Genomic DNA, 12,773 nt, shown 5'->3' with positions numbered 1-12,773 from the left:
AGAAAATGGCACCCTAAAGGTTAATAGTTGGTGATGGAGCTGTCAAGGATGTGAAACGTTTTTGCAGTGAGAAGAACACCAAAGTAGGCGGCACGGTAGATGCCTGGTTAGCACATTGTCCTCACAGTTCTGAGGCCCGGGGTTCAAATCCCGGCCCCGCCTGTATGGAGTTTGTATGTTCTCCCCGTGCGTGCGTGGGTTTTCTCCGGGCACTCCGGTTTCCTCCCACATCCCAAAGACATGCACGGTAGGTGAATTGACGACTCTAAATTGTCCATAGGTCTGAATGTGAGTGCGAATGGTTGTTTGTTTATATGTGCCCTGTGATTGGCTGGCGCCCAGTTCAGAGTGTACTCCGCCTCTCGCCCAAACATAGCTGGGATAGGCTCCAGGACCCTAGTGAGGAAAAGCGGTACAGAAAAGGATGGATGGATGGATATATATATATATAATAATTGCAAAGACTCTGAAGGTCGAGGGTGGGTCTTTGAGTAAGGGTCCAACAACGGGTGCCTTGAAAGCGGGTACAGCACCAGAGGAGAGTGATACATTTATAATATTGAAGATTGAAGGTCCTAAGATTATCAACAGCTCTTTAATGAGTTTCCCAGGAAGAGGCTCAAGCAAGCATATTGTCTGTGTTGCTGCACTAATGACTTTTGTGAGTCTGTCAAGGGATACCTCCTCAGAATGAGAGCGAATAGGCGGACGGGTATCCACAAAGGTGCTCATATTAGTCTCAGTGATCGAAGAATTCAACCCTGTTTGCGGCACGGTGTCCTTAATGGTACCCTTAATCTCATTCCTAAAATTTCCCAATTTTTGCAGCCTTCTGGATAGAGGGCAATGAGCATGTTGAAAAAGAGCAAAAAAGCAACTAGGTACTTTATAACATGAGCAGCAATTTAAAAAAATATTTCCAGACCATTTGGACCAGCACTGCTACATTTTCATTAGTTTTATGAATATTTCCCCCCCCCCCCAGAATTGTCTGGGATTATTGTGGTGACGAGAGAGACTGTCACGATAATAGATTTAGCATTTCTATATTTTGTTTAACACACATTTCTTAAATACCTATAGGCTTCCCAATCGGCAGGGTCTTCCGATGCCCAAGCTTTATCCCGTTGCTTAACAAGATTTAAAAGCTCTGAAGAGATTCTGGGTAGATGTCTGCCTTTAAATCTAAGTGTCTTGAAAGGAGCATGTTTATTAATTACACAATAAAATTTGAAATAAAACAAAGTCCAAGCATCTTCAGCATTGGGACTTAACTGAAAACAATCCCAAACACAAACACAGATTACAATAGCCGTCGGACATAATGGCAAATATAATAATTCTCTCAGGGTAGAAACAAGAATGCAGTCCAAGAGAGAAGATGAGCAATCGTCAACTCTCGTAAGCTCATTAACTGCGTCATATTTACAGTACGAAATTGATTTATGTCTTTGGACGAGGAATGGTCAAGCCAGTTTCTATTGAAGTCGCCCAAAATTAGAGTCATTTCATTATGACTACCCAGGAAGTCAGTGGTGGACAACATATTTTTAGTTGAGTCAACTGGTGCAGAGGGAGGTGTATAAATATTACCAATAGTTATTTTTTTTATTATCAGGAAACTTTATAGTGACAAAAAGACATTCAAAATTAATTAGATCTAGCATAGAGTAATACGCTCAGATTGGATGAAACATATGTGGCCACTCCACCTTCTTTCGAAGACCTATTGTCACTGATATTACTATGAAGTCAGCTATCTTTGGGGAGCGAGAAGCGGGGTGCACCCTGAACTGGTAGCTGGCCAATCCCAGTAACCAAAATACATTCGTAAGTCACAGAAACACCTGGAGCAGTACTGTATGTTGTGTCGTGTCATGGGATATACAATAAACTGTGATGATAGTGTCATGATTGTGATAATGTCATTTGAGTGCATTGCTGCTCAACCACTCATGATTATAAGACAAGAATGTTACTGTTGGGTCTTCTCTACTGACACATTCTACATTGTACAATATTTTGTCTTAAATAGGAAGTTGTATTGATGCGCACGGTGGAAGACTGGTTAGAGCGTCTGCCTCACAGTTCTGAGGACCGGGTTTCAATCCCCGGCCCCGTCTGTGTGGAGTTTTCATGTTCTCCCCGTGCCTGCGTGGGTTTTCTCCGGGCACTCCGGTTTCCTCCCACATCCCAAAAACATGCAAGATGGGTTAATTGAAGTCTCTAAATTGCCCGTAGGTGTGACTGTGACTGCGAATTGTTGTTTGTTTATGTGTGCCCTGCGATTGGCTGGCAACCAGTTCAGGGTGTACCCCACCTCTCGCCCGAAGATAGCTTGGATCGGCTCCAGCACGCCTGCGACCCTTGTGAGGGTGAGCGGCTTGGAAAATGGACCCTTTGCTGTGACACTCATATATTGAACTCAGGTGCTGTCCATTTCCTCTGGTCATCCTTGAGATGGTTCGACACCTTCATTGGAGTCCAGCTGTGTTTGATTAGACTGATTGGACTTGATCAGGAAAGTCACACACCTGTCTATCTATATAAAACCTTACAGTTCACAGTGCTTGTCAGAGCAAACGAGAATCATGTGGTCAAAGGAACTGCCTGAAGAGGTCAGAGACAGAATTGTGGCAAGGCTCAGATCTGGCCAAGGTTACAAAAGAATTTCTGCTGTACTTAAGGTTCCTAAGAGCACAATGGCCTCCAAACTGAGCAATCGGGGGAGAAGAGCCTTGGTGAGAGAGGTCAAGAAGAACCCAAAGATCACTGTGGAGAATGTGAGTGTGAATGAGTGTCTGTTCCCCTCCACTCCCCCCAAAGTCAGCTGGGATAGGCTCCAGCTCACCCCACCATGATCCTAAAAGAGAACAAGTCGTAGTTTAGAAAATTCCTGACTGGATATAATCAGAATCAGAATCAGAATCATCTTTATTTTTCCAAGTATGTCCAAAAAACACACAAGGAATTTGTCTCCGGTAGTTGGAGCCGCTCTAGTATGACAACAGGCAGTCAATTGACAGAGAACACTTTGGAGACGGCGGCATGGTGGCCGACTGGTTAGAGCGTCAGCCTCACAGTTCTGAGGTGCGGGGTTCAATCCCCGTCCCCGCCTGTGTGGAGTTTGCATGTTCTCCCCGTGCCTGCGTGGGTTTTCTCCGGGTACTCCGGTTTCCTCCCACATCCCAAAAACATGCATGAATTGGAGACTCTAAATTGCCCGTAGGCATGACTGTGAGTGCGAATGGTTGTTTGTTCCTATGTGCCCTGCGATTGGCTGGCAACCAGTTCAGGGTGTACCCCGCCTCCTGCCCGATGACAGCTGGGATAGGCTCCAGCACGCCCGCGACCCTAGTGAGGAGAAGTGGCTCAGAAAATGGATGGATGGATGGCACTTTGGAGACAGAAAGACATTGACAAAAAATGTCGTGTAATGTCTCCAAAGACGAACGAAAAACACAAAAACAAAAACAATACTAGACAGCGCGTTACCGAGGAGACCACACTGGTAGGCGCCATCTTTGCACCTACAGTATAGTATACCTATAGTATACAGTACTATAAGATGCTGATGGTTTGGGTTTTTTTTGTATTTGTGAGCCTGAATGCATGAATAAAATGTATATATATATATATTTTGAAAACAACACCGTAACTTCAGAAATCAGCATCCAGAGTGAACTTGCAAGTCAGTCATGCTGGCCATGACTCTCCCACTCGCTTCTCGAAGAAAGTGAAAGAAACAAATCTTCAGTGTACTGTACCTTATGCCACTGAAACCTCACCACTGGTCCATTTTTTTCAAAATAAATCTTTTAGAGTAGTTAGCTTTCGAGTTAGAATATATTACACAAGGTTAGTAAACAAGGGTAAACAACATGTTTACTTCTATAAGATCTGAAAAGATTCCTCTTTGAAATATTTCTTTGAAAGTTCTGTCAAAAATAAAAAAAGGTTGTGAAAAAAGACGTAATACGTATGCATGCTTACAATTTCTTACCAATTTTCTTTTCCTCCAGGTTCTTTAATAATGCAATAAAGTGATGAGCAAAAAATGTGTTCCAATCAATCTGATGAATTGATCACCCTCTGGCAACTTTCACAATGTAAACAGATCCTTCAGTCCTTTTGTCAAAGGAGACTGAAGCTGCAATTCATAGTTTAGTATTTGAATAAAAAAGAATAATATTTTGAGGGAAAAGAAACTGATCAACACCACCCTATCACTATTGATGGAAGAAAAATGGAGCAATTTGTTGCTGCTCGGCTCATCTCCAGTCAACAATTGCACTAAGCCGTTCTTCGTAAATCTGCTCTTATCTGAAACCGATTTTCATGCTACACTGGAGGACACTGTTTTGCAGCTCCTCTGCAGCCCAAGCACTTAGCCTGTCAACATAAAGGCGCGGTGGTTCAATGAAGATTAATTATGATGCTGTTGTCAACAGGGTGGTCAGGGTAATGAGATGTGCTGCATGGTGAGGGGGAGGTTTACATCATCTGAGAAAATGTCAGTGCGAGTCTTTTCTGCATTTACCTCAGCATGATACTTTTTGGGTGATAAATCACTTCCCTATGTGACTTCGATAACGAATTCACCTTTAAATGGTGATTCACCTCTTCCAAAAATATCAATACTGACCGTACAAGTATTTTTCCTTTCTCCACCACTTATCTTTTCTGGAGTCACGAATGAGAAGGCACCTTGAAAAAAACGTACTCTGCTGCTCCTACAAAAAGTAGTTCTATAATCAAAAGAGTATTGCACTATTACAGCTAGTAAAGCAGTGTTTCTCAACTGTTGTCACCCTGGGACCCTTTTTCCTGTTGTTGCTAATACGTGACCCGCTTTCATAGAAGTTAAAAACGGTGGCTCTACTATATTTTCAAAAATAACCTTTGAAAAGTTCGGTACAGTATATTATGTTTTGAAACATGCTTACGTGTTCAAAATGCCTTTCAGAGCATCTTATTATGAAACTGAGGATAAGCATGACAGCATCATGTACAAAAATGACTATGGTAAAAATATCACAACAGCATAAAGTGTGGCTACAAATGTCACTGGCAATCTTGGCAATTGCCTGTTTTGTTTTTTAATTAAGAATAATATGCGCCATGTGGGAAATTGGTCTGGGACAGAGGCAAAAAAAAAAATTACATTTCTGACATGTCTGTCAAAATAAGGTTGTTGTTTTTTGTTTTTTAAATAAAGGGTAAGTAGGACCTGGAATGCACATTAAACCTTCCACTGTACAGGGGGTCCTTGGTTTGTGAAGCCACGACTATAAAACACCTTTGGGCCGCCAGTCGAGAATCAATGTTGTAAAGGATCTTTTGAATTAACATGTATGCAAGTACAGCATGACAAAAAGCAGTGAAGTGTCAACGTATTAAAATTTGTGAACATATTCCAGGTGACTGTGTAGAATTTTTCCTTTAATCTCTTCCCTTTTTGCGTAGAATATTTTGTGTAGATGTAGTACTTATAATTTACTTATTTCTATTATAACTTAATATTAGGTTTCAAATGCAAAGACACAGCTTAGAACAGTGTTAATGGTTTACAGAAGATTTTTTTTGTGTCTATCATTGTAAATAGTTACAACAATTTGTATTACAACTTGCGCAAGTTGGAAAAGAAAAATGAAATCATGTCAACTTCCAAATCAAAGACAAAAACACGGATCATGGATATTTGCTTCGTAAAAGTCTTTCGTAATCGGGTTGGGGGTTGGGTTGTGTGCTGAAGCAGAGTTTAAAGTAGATTTCCAAAACTCTGAGCCTTTCCCACTCACTGCTTTGGGAGAACAGCCTGTGTAAATCATTGAACAAATGTGTGTGTATACAATATATGCACCAGGTGTCTCTGTGTTTTCTGTAGAGAGGAAAAGACAACAAGAAGGGAGGGTGTGTCTTTGGGCGTTTCAGCTTTCCAATTTGACAGACAGTTCAATTGGGAAAACAAAACAACAAAACAAACAACCTTAAATTTGTTCAACACACAAAACTGCTGTTCTTCACACAAATCAATGGACACACTTACACTTGGCCGAAAGCAATAATGTTATCATAATGGTTAATAGTAGCTACAGATGCGTCTGAATACAACCCCAATTCAAATGAAGTTGGGACGTTGTGTTAAACATAAATAAAAACTGAATACAATGATTTGCAAAGCATGTTCGACCTATATTTAATTGAATACACTACAAAGACAAGAAATGTAATGTTCAAACTGATCTACTTTATTGTTTTGAGCTAATAATCATTAACTTAGAATTTTATGGCTAAAACACATTCCCAAAAAGCTGGAACAGGGTCATGTTTACCACTGTCTTTACCAACTTTTCTTTTAACAACATTCAATAAACGTTTGGGAACTGAGGACACTAATTGTTGAAGCTTTGTAGGTGGAATTCTTTCCCATTCTTGCTCGATGTACAGCTTCTGCTGTTCAACAGTCCGGGGTCTCCGTTGTCATATTTTTTGCTTCATCATGCGCCACACATTTTCAATGGGAGACAGGTCTGGACTGCAAGCAGGCCAGTCTAGCACCCGCACTCTTTTACTACAAAGCCACGCTGTTGTAACACGGGCAGAATGTGGTTTGACATTGTCTTGCTGAAATAAGCAGGGGCGTCCATGAAAAAGATGTTGCTTGGATGGCAGCATATGTTTCTCCAAAACCTGTATGTACCTTTCAGCATTAATGGTCCCTTCACAGATGTGTAAGTTACCCATGCCATCGGCACTAACACAGCCCCATACCATCACAGATGCTGGCTTTTGAACTTTGCGTCCATAACAGTCCGGGGGGTTCTTTTCCTCTTTGGCCCGGGGGTCACGACGTCCACAATTTCCAAAAACAATTTGAAATGTGGACTCGTCGGACCACAGAACACTTTTCCACTTTGCGTCAGTCCATCTTAGATGAGCTCGGGCCCAGAGAAGACGGCGGCGTTTCTGGGTGTTGTTGATAAATGGCTTTTGCTTTGCATAGTAGAGTTTCAAGTTGCACTTACGGATGTAGCGCCAATCTATATTTACTGACACTGGTTTTCTGAAATGTTCCTGAGCCCAAGTGGTGATATCCATTACACATTGATGTTGGTTTTTGTGCCAGTAGTGTGCTAGATAGACGGAAAGAATACTTCGAGGACTTGATGAATGAGAAAAATGAGAGAGAAGGGAGAGTAGAAGAGGAGAGTGTGGTGGACCAGGAAGTGGAAATGATTAGTAAGGGGGAAGTTAGAAAGGCATTAAAGAGAATGAAAAATGGAAAGGCAGTTGGTCCTGATGACATTCCTGTGGAGGTATGGAAGCATCTAGGAGAGGTGGCTGTGGAGTTTTTGACCAGCTTGTACAATAGAATTCTAGCGCGTGAGATGATGCCTGAGGAATGGAGGAAAAGTGGTCAGGAAGTGAAGAAACGGGTTCAAGCAGGTTGGAACGGGTGGAGGAAGGTGTCAGGTGTGTGATGTGACAGAAGAGTCTCTGCTAGGATGAAGGGCAAAGTTCATCAGACAGTGGTGAGGCCAGCCATGATGTACAGATTAGAGACAGTGGCACTGAAGACACAACAGGAAGCAGAGCTGGAGGTGGCGGAAATGAAGATGTTGAGGTTCGCTCTAGGGGTGACCAGGTTGGATAAAATTAGAAATGAGCTCATCAGAGGGACAGCCGAGGTTCGATGTTTTGGAGACAAAGTTAGAGAGAGCAGATTTGGATGGTTTGGACACGTCCAGAGGAGAAATAGTGAGTATATTGGTAGAAGGGTGATGAGAATGGAGGAACACCGAGGGCCTCTCAATCTCAAATTTTGGTCACAGTACGTCCCCGTTGAGGGCACTAAATAGGGGATAAGATCGGAGAGCACTAAAAATGGCGACCGGAATATACAGTGCACTTTTTAGAGGATAGGGAGTGATTTCGAACACATTCTTTTTTTCCTTCGCTCGTGAGAGGATTGACATATTTGAGTCTCCGTTTCAGGAGTGGCGTGACACCAAGAATGCGCACAGACAAATTTATTGATACACCTATCACAGTGGCTCCTGATTCACTGACAGTTTCCTTTTACTCAACTCTGTATTCATCTGCTTGGATACAGCAGTCTGAGAAAAGCCAGAAAAACAACATTTGTGGTGGGACTCTTCTGGAAAACAGTCAAGTCAGCAATCTCCCTTATATTGTGGAGGTTACGGTGCCAAACACCGTTTAAGAGCAATGCAAGTAATTTAGAATATTGAACTTTTTTTGTAATATTGTAATTTTATGAGCTACTGAATTTGGGACAATTTCAGGATTTGTTTTTGTTTTTAACGTGTAAGCCATAATCATTGCAATAAAAAGACGTGTTTAATGAAACTATAGAATACAGTGGACCCACACTATTTGCCGGGTATAGGGAACGGGCCCGAACACGATTATCGAAAATCTGCTAATAATTGACGCTCATTATAATTGCCATGAATTTTTTTTCTTCAAATTTAAGCGAGGGATTGGGGAAAAAAATACCACGAATAAGCGGCGATTTCCGCGAATAACGGATTATAAACTCCCCCCAAAAATCTGCAAATATACTTTTTTAATTGACTTAATGAAACAATGTTTTGGTCATTATTTACAAGACAGAAAAATCTTCCATGATTTGGCACTACAGTAGCCAAAATAGACTGTGGATTGCTACAGTATATGAAAGTATGTTGAATTTAACTGGATTCTTCTTTTTTAGGATGCTGGGCCTATTGCAACAGATTGGAACTGGAAGGGCATCGGTATCGCCCTCTTTGTTATTCTGGTAGTGCTTTCCCTCATTGGACTATCGATTGTTCTGCTATCAAAAGGTGAGACTCACAGCACGTATGCTCAAATAATGTTGATAGCATTTAGGCATTGTTTACACGGGGGGCAATCGGGCCCCTGGGGATTGTTCTGCCTGTCAGGCAACTTTTAGTCCATTTATCCATACAGACTCTTACTTTGAAACTTCAAGCTTCGAAAAGACCTGCAATTAGCAGGTACTGTTGTCACAAGGAAAACAGTGAGTCATGTACTCCGCCGCAATGGCATGTATGCACGGTCACCACGTAAGACCCCCATGGCTGAAAAAGACCCCACAGCAGGCCCCACAACCCGCAGGGGACCACCCGGCTCCCCCACAGGAAGAGGAAGAGGCGACCGCAATGGAGAGAAGAGGAGGAAGCAGCCCAGAGGAACAACAGTGGGGCCCCACCGCCCCCACAAGCAGCCAGATCGGGGGACCCAGACGGGCACCAGCTGGCACCACTCCAGCACCTGGGCGAGTCAGCATCACACTACCAATACTCTCCGGGAGGTCACCCCAGTGGTTCCCCCCCACCCCCGAGATCGGGAAGGAGTGAAGAAAGTCCCACCCCCACAGACGCCGGAACCGCAAACACAGGGACTAGAGAAGAAGTCCTCTCACCATGCAAACCGATCCAAAATGGGTGGGAAAAGAAAAATAAATACATAAATATAATAATAATAAAACAACAACAACAACCTCAACAACAAAGAATACAAAATTCCAAAGTTTCACACAGAGAAGAAGATAGTCTTGTTATTGTCAAATGGCACCCTACCCAGGCAAGGGAAGCAAGAGTCTACATTTAGCATGTTGAGGAAAGGTGACCAGCTATCTACATCCATCCATCCATCCATTTTCTGAGCCGCTTCTCCTCACTAGGGTCGCGGGCGTGCTGGAGCCTATCCCAGCTGTCATCGGGCAGGAGGCGGGGTACACCCTGAACTGGTTGCCAGCCAATCGCAGGGCACATAGAAACCAACAACCATTCGCACTCACAGTCATGCCTACGGGCAATTTAGAGTCTCCAATTAATGCATGTTTTTGGGATGTGGGAGGAAACCGGAGTGCCCGGAGAAAACCCACGCAGGCACGGGGAGAACATGCAAACTCCACACAGGCGGGGACGGGGATTGAACCCCGCACCTCAGAACTGTGAGGCTGACGCTCTAACCAGTCGGCCACCGTGCCGCCAGCTATCTACATATATATGTAATTGATTTTTTCTTTCTGCTGATATTTTTTGTAACGCAATATCATGAGATTTAGCCACTGATTGATGTTAATCTAGTTTTCTAGTTTAATAGAATTGTTTTCTTAGCAGTAGCTACCGCGACAAGTTATGATTGTGAATATTTATTAGGGAGGTCGATTATGCTTAAGTCGCCAAGTATGCACAATCTTGGGGAAAGTGGAATCCTGAAATTCAAAATGTAAGAGAGTTTTTGTGTAAAAACTAGACCAAAAGCATTGAATTGGTGTGCATTCCCATATAACATGAAAATAGGTGTCTGGGGTATTTTTGGTGCGTTCCGCGCATATATTAGATGGAGAGAAGCCCCTTTTATGCATAGTGTACTGAGTAAAGTGTGTTCTATGGAGCACTTTATATTGTATAAACTGTAGATTTGTATTGTTACAAATTTGTATCCAATAGCTACGGTCAGCGGACATGGAAGGGTCTTCTTCCCATTTGGTGATTGGTAAAGTGCATTGATTTAGTACGTGAAACTAATTTATAAATTTATGATAGAGTTCTTTCAAGATGGAGGCGATAGGCTTACAAGAAAAAGGATGACACACTGTGGTAGAAGGAAAGAAAAAGAAGAAGGTGTTAGTGTGAGAGTTAATACTGCTGATAATGATTTCCTTCCCTTGGGGAATAGGAAATGTATAGTTCTACCTATGAGTCAATGGACCTTAGTCTAATCTGTCAGAAAAAAGGGGTCACTATACCTGAACAAAACAGGTGGTAGAATGTTGTGGTCCCTTACGTATGTGGTTCGTCAGAGAAACTGAGGGATTTTCTCTAAACATAACATTTGTATGCAAAAACACCCTCAGACAAAAACTTGGACAAACTCTCCATCCAAACAGTGCAGTGACCTCTACAGTGGAGAGACAAGCAACCTCTATACAAATGTATAGCACAACATAGAAGGGCAGCCTCTTCAGGTCCAGACTCTGGAATTCATTTGCATCTCAAAGAGATTTTTTTGAGGACAGCAATGTCAACATGTTGTACTTCGAGGACACACAATTCACATGTGACCGTCCATCATACAGAATAAAGCAATGAGGGGCATAACTAATGCACACGTATATACAGTATGTTTTTTTATTATTATTATAATTATTATTTTTACTCTGGCAGTTGTTTTTAGACTTGATTCAGCTGATGGACCAATTTTATTTTGTGTAGAAGACCGTGGAAATTGTTTGGGATCACAGTTGACACTGGATGACATCTTCCAAAGGAACTTCCAAATACAAGATCCTGAAGCAAAGTGGATCAGTGGTATGTAGACATTTTAAAGAACTGCATGCTGTGTTTTATGTCATAAAGTATAGTGTGGAAAGTTAATTGGTTGATTTAGCTCCTTGTGTGTGGAAAGGTAAAAATAGAACACTGTCTAAACCGAGGAGAATAACATTTGCAACATTCAAAAAATTCCCACCCACCAAAAATTCCAAATTTTTCACCCACAAAATTGCCGCATTATGACATATTCAGCATTAGTCCCTCCTCCTTCAACATTTCTCGTCCTGTTCAGACCATTTAAACTCCAAAACCTTTTCAACATTCCAAATTCCACATTTCCACCGAATGTTTCCACTTTTTGATGAACGTTTTGTATTATCACATTCTACTATATTCCCTCCTGCTTCAACATGTCCCGACCAATTGCAACCATTTCAACTATAACCTAATTTCCTTATACCAAAAATCTCAACATTTTCAAATTTTTCCACATTTTCATGCACAAAATTCCCATATTTGGCATATTCCACATTAATCCCTCTTGCTTCAACTTTCGAACCGTTTCAGCTTCCTGTTCAGCTCATTCAAGCCATCCTGTAAACCACTCCCATTCCCAAAGTTTCTCAAATTTTCAAAATAAAAGCTTGTAATTCAAAATGTTTACAAATTTACCTGCAGTTTCCTTATTTTTCCACCGATTTGAACCGTAACTTCACGTTCAGCTCATTCAAGCTATCCTGGGAACCACACCCATTTCACAAATTTTCAAAATAAAAGCATGTAAATCAAAATTTTTACAAATTTACCTAGTTTCCTTATTTCTCAACCGATTCGAAACGTTCCAACTTCAATGTGTTCAGCTCATTCAAGTCATCCCATAAAGTATTGCTGAAATTTCTTATGATTTCAAAGTAAAAGCCTGAAATTCTACATTTTTACAAACTTCCTTGTTTCTCAACCAATTCCAACTGTTTCAACTTCAACGTTGAGCTCAATCAAGCCATCCTGTGAACTACTCCAAATTGCTAAAATCTGCCGATGAAATAAATATGTTAGCGGTGTGGGAGGTGTTTGAGGTGTTTCATACAGACAACAAGAAAGCCATTTGCAATCTGTGCAAAACTCAAGTACCTCAAGTACCTTGTGGGGGAACGTCAACTAAATGTTTCAACACAACAAATTTGATCAAGTACCTGAATGCACGCGCGGTTCAAGCAACGTGGCATGGAAAAGAAATTAACAGCCAAACGGACGCTAACGCAAAAAAACGCTGGACAACATGGGTCCACATAGCCGGGACAGTGAAAAAGTTAGAGTTGGGACACAGAAGCTGTTGGAGTTCATTGTGCTGGGTGACCACCCTTGTAATGTTGTGAAGAACCCCGCATTTCAAAGGTCGCGAGCACATTTTGATCCACGCTACGTCCTCCCGGGGCACACATACTGTGGCGAGACCGG

General features: G+C 41.9%; 1 protein-coding gene across 7 annotated transcripts in view; it reads left to right on the top strand.

Annotated features, from left to right (window-relative positions):
* LOC133486610 (inactive dipeptidyl peptidase 10-like) overlaps positions 1-12,773 on the top strand; it is a 77,364-nt gene that overhangs the window by 12,777 nt on the left and 51,814 nt on the right. For all 7 annotated transcript variants that reach the window (XR_009791082.1, XR_009791081.1, XR_009791080.1 and 4 more), the window contains exons 2-3: positions 8,741-8,852; positions 11,256-11,351. Coding sequence is in view for 3 of the 7 variants with exons in the window: in XM_061792024.1 (XP_061648008.1) it covers positions 8,741-8,852; positions 11,256-11,351 (208 nt within the window). In the remaining 4 variants the exon portion in view is untranslated. The remainder of the gene's footprint in view (positions 1-8,740; positions 8,853-11,255; positions 11,352-12,773) is intronic.

Source organism: Phyllopteryx taeniolatus, chromosome 12, assembly GCF_024500385.1.
Source record: "Phyllopteryx taeniolatus isolate TA_2022b chromosome 12, UOR_Ptae_1.2, whole genome shotgun sequence".
Classification (NCBI taxonomy): Eukaryota; Metazoa; Chordata; class Actinopteri; order Syngnathiformes; family Syngnathidae; genus Phyllopteryx; species Phyllopteryx taeniolatus.
The sequence above is the reverse complement of the archived record's forward strand: the minus strand, read 5'-3'. Positions and strand labels throughout refer to the sequence as shown.